The 2,500-nt window shown below is 47.9% G+C and overlaps 1 protein-coding gene across 9 annotated transcripts in view; it reads left to right on the top strand.

Moving 5' to 3' along the window:
• Positions 1-2,500, top strand: part of LOC139378673 (transcription factor SOX-5-like) — a 103,991-nt gene that overhangs the window by 45,520 nt on the left and 55,971 nt on the right. For all 9 annotated transcript variants that reach the window (XM_071121069.1, XM_071121070.1, XM_071121064.1 and 6 more), the window contains one exon: positions 1,937-2,109. In XM_071121069.1, coding sequence (XP_070977170.1) covers positions 1,937-2,109 — 173 coding nt within the window. The remainder of the gene's footprint in view (positions 1-1,936; positions 2,110-2,500) is intronic.

The following is a 2,500-nucleotide window of genomic DNA, read 5'->3' as shown; positions in this document are numbered from 1 at the left end:
ACCTTATTGATCCACCAGCAGCTGAGGAAACAACTAACACACTGTGATTGATGACGCCGGAGTGTTTGTTGAATGTGTGTGGGGGAGGGGGGGAGGGAGGGAAAGAGGGAGAGAGAGAGTGGGGGGGGGGGGGGGGTGGAGGGGGAGGGGGGGTCGGAGAGAGAGATTGTGAATATTTGTGTGTACCGGTACATTTATGTATGCACACCAATGCTTGTGTGTTGATCGCTGTGCATATGCTTTCATCTGTATGTGTGTAAGGGTTTGCCCTACTAACAGGTTTCACGTTAGAGGGTATCTAGAAGCGAACAGAAGTGGATTGAGGTGCAGTATTTTAAGGGTATTACAGGGGTATTTTCCCCTGTCCAGGTCCCCCGTTGAAAGCCCTTTTTTTATCAGACAGTCAACCTCTCAGTCCTACCCAGTCAGACAATCGGCATTCCTCCCAGTTAGTGTGTTAATGTATGGGTCTTATACCCCTTCCCCTGGAAGAAATACCTCTTTTGATCCCCCCCTTTCACCCCTCCACCTCTCCTTTTCCTCTCACCCCCCCTTCTTTCTGGACGGGCAGCGTTTTTAACACGAGCTCCTTTCTTGTCTCGGTCAGCAGTAGTGAAGGGCTGGTCTGTGGGTCTGGGAGCTGTTCAAGACAGCAAAGGGTTGATTTTTCCAACGGGCGGCTGTGACAGTTGCTTTTATTGTCAATTGTTGGCGGAGGGAAGGAGGGATGCCAGGAGGGGTGGAGGTTTAGAACATCAGGGGGAACAAATGGAGCTCACTCTCACCTTCCTGTGAGGTCAGGGGGTCAGGCCAGTGGCCCTTTCCTCTCCCCTTTCTCTCTGTCTCTCTTTCTCTCTCCCTCCGTGTCTTCCTCTGTTTCTCTCTCTCTGTCGTCTCTCTCATCTGGTATGACTGGGGAAGGAATGCGACTCTGCTGAAGGTAGTAGCAGCTGGGGAATAACTGGGGATTGTACTGCTGGAGAGGGACACACACGTATGTATATATGCAGTAGATTCCAAAGAACAAAGACACACACACATCAAGTAATCCTGCATACATACACAGTATGTCACACATAGACAGATACTAAAGACTTGAAGGAAAATAGTCTAACACAGCTACGAGCACACACACACACACGCACACGCACACGCACACACTGTGTAAGTGCCTCGACGTGCCTCTGTGTAACTACATCCTGTTGAATGATTTAGGTTTCCTCCCTTGTGTGTGTGTGTGTGCGTGTCGGTGTGTGTCTGTGTGAAAGTGTGCGTCTGTGTGAGTGTGTGTGTGTGAGAGAGAGAGAGAGAGAGAGAGAGAGAGAGAGAGAGAGAGAGAGAGAGAGAGAGACCATGTGAGCGATAGAGAGAGAGAGAGAGAGAGACCACGTGTGTGCATGCGTGTGAATGGGACTCATATGTCAGGATCGTTAGGGTCAAAGGTCAGGTCATGCTAACTGTGAGCAGGAGGCGTGGTGACTGGAGGGTAAACAGAGAGGCCTGGGGCTGTCTGACACACACACACTGCTCAGAGGGAAAGAGAGGAAGGCTTGACTGAGACTGCATTCCAAGTTAAACCCTACCACCTACCTCTACCCTTAGGCAAAACAGTCATGGATATATGCTATTTGGTATTATCAACATGATCTCCTATATTGCATGTATCCAAATCCTCTCAGATCTAGACTAGGTACAGGGTTTGCACTAAGGATTCATTTAGCATTTGGAATGAGCGCACTTAACTCTGTTTTTAACAGATCTGTACTGTAAGCTGCCACACCCTTCTACCCCAGACACGGCCCATTGACATCGACCTCTGAACTTCGAGCTCGACATCCAAAACCTAGACGTTTATTCTTTCCTTTTCCTCCCTAGTTTCTTCTGGGTGCTCTTTGACCTCCAACCTCTAACATTTACCCTCCCCTCTGCCCCCCAGGTACCTCAGAAAGCCTAGCAGAGAAGGAGCGCCAGCTGATGGGCATGATCAGCCAGCTGAGCAGCCTGAGGGAGCAGCTCCTGGCAGCCCACGATGAGCAGAAGAAACTGGCCGCCTCGCAGATCGAGAAGCAGCGGCAACAGATGGAGCTGGCCAAGCAACAACAGGACCAGGTGAGAGCGAAGGAGATGTGTGTGATGTAATGATATATAGGTAGACACACACACACACACACAGACGTATGATAAAATACACACACAAAGACATACAGTTGAAGTCAGAAGTTTACATTCACTTAGGATGGAGTCATTAAAACTTATTTTTCAACCAATCCACAAATTTCTTGTTAACAAACTATAGTTTAAAACATCTACTTTGTGTCATTTTTCCAACAATTGTTTACAGACAGATTATTTCACTTATAATTGACTGTATCACAATTCCAGTGGGTCAGAAGTTTACATACACTAAGTTGACTGTGCCTTTAAACAGCTTGGGAAATTCCAGAAAATGATGTCATGGCTGTAGAAGCTTCTGGTAGGCTAATCAATCGAATCAATTGGA

Source organism: Oncorhynchus clarkii, chromosome 21 (assembly GCF_045791955.1).
Source record: "Oncorhynchus clarkii lewisi isolate Uvic-CL-2024 chromosome 21, UVic_Ocla_1.0, whole genome shotgun sequence".
Taxonomy (NCBI): Eukaryota; Metazoa; Chordata; class Actinopteri; order Salmoniformes; family Salmonidae; genus Oncorhynchus; species Oncorhynchus clarkii.
This window is presented reverse-complemented; position numbering and strand designations above follow the sequence as displayed.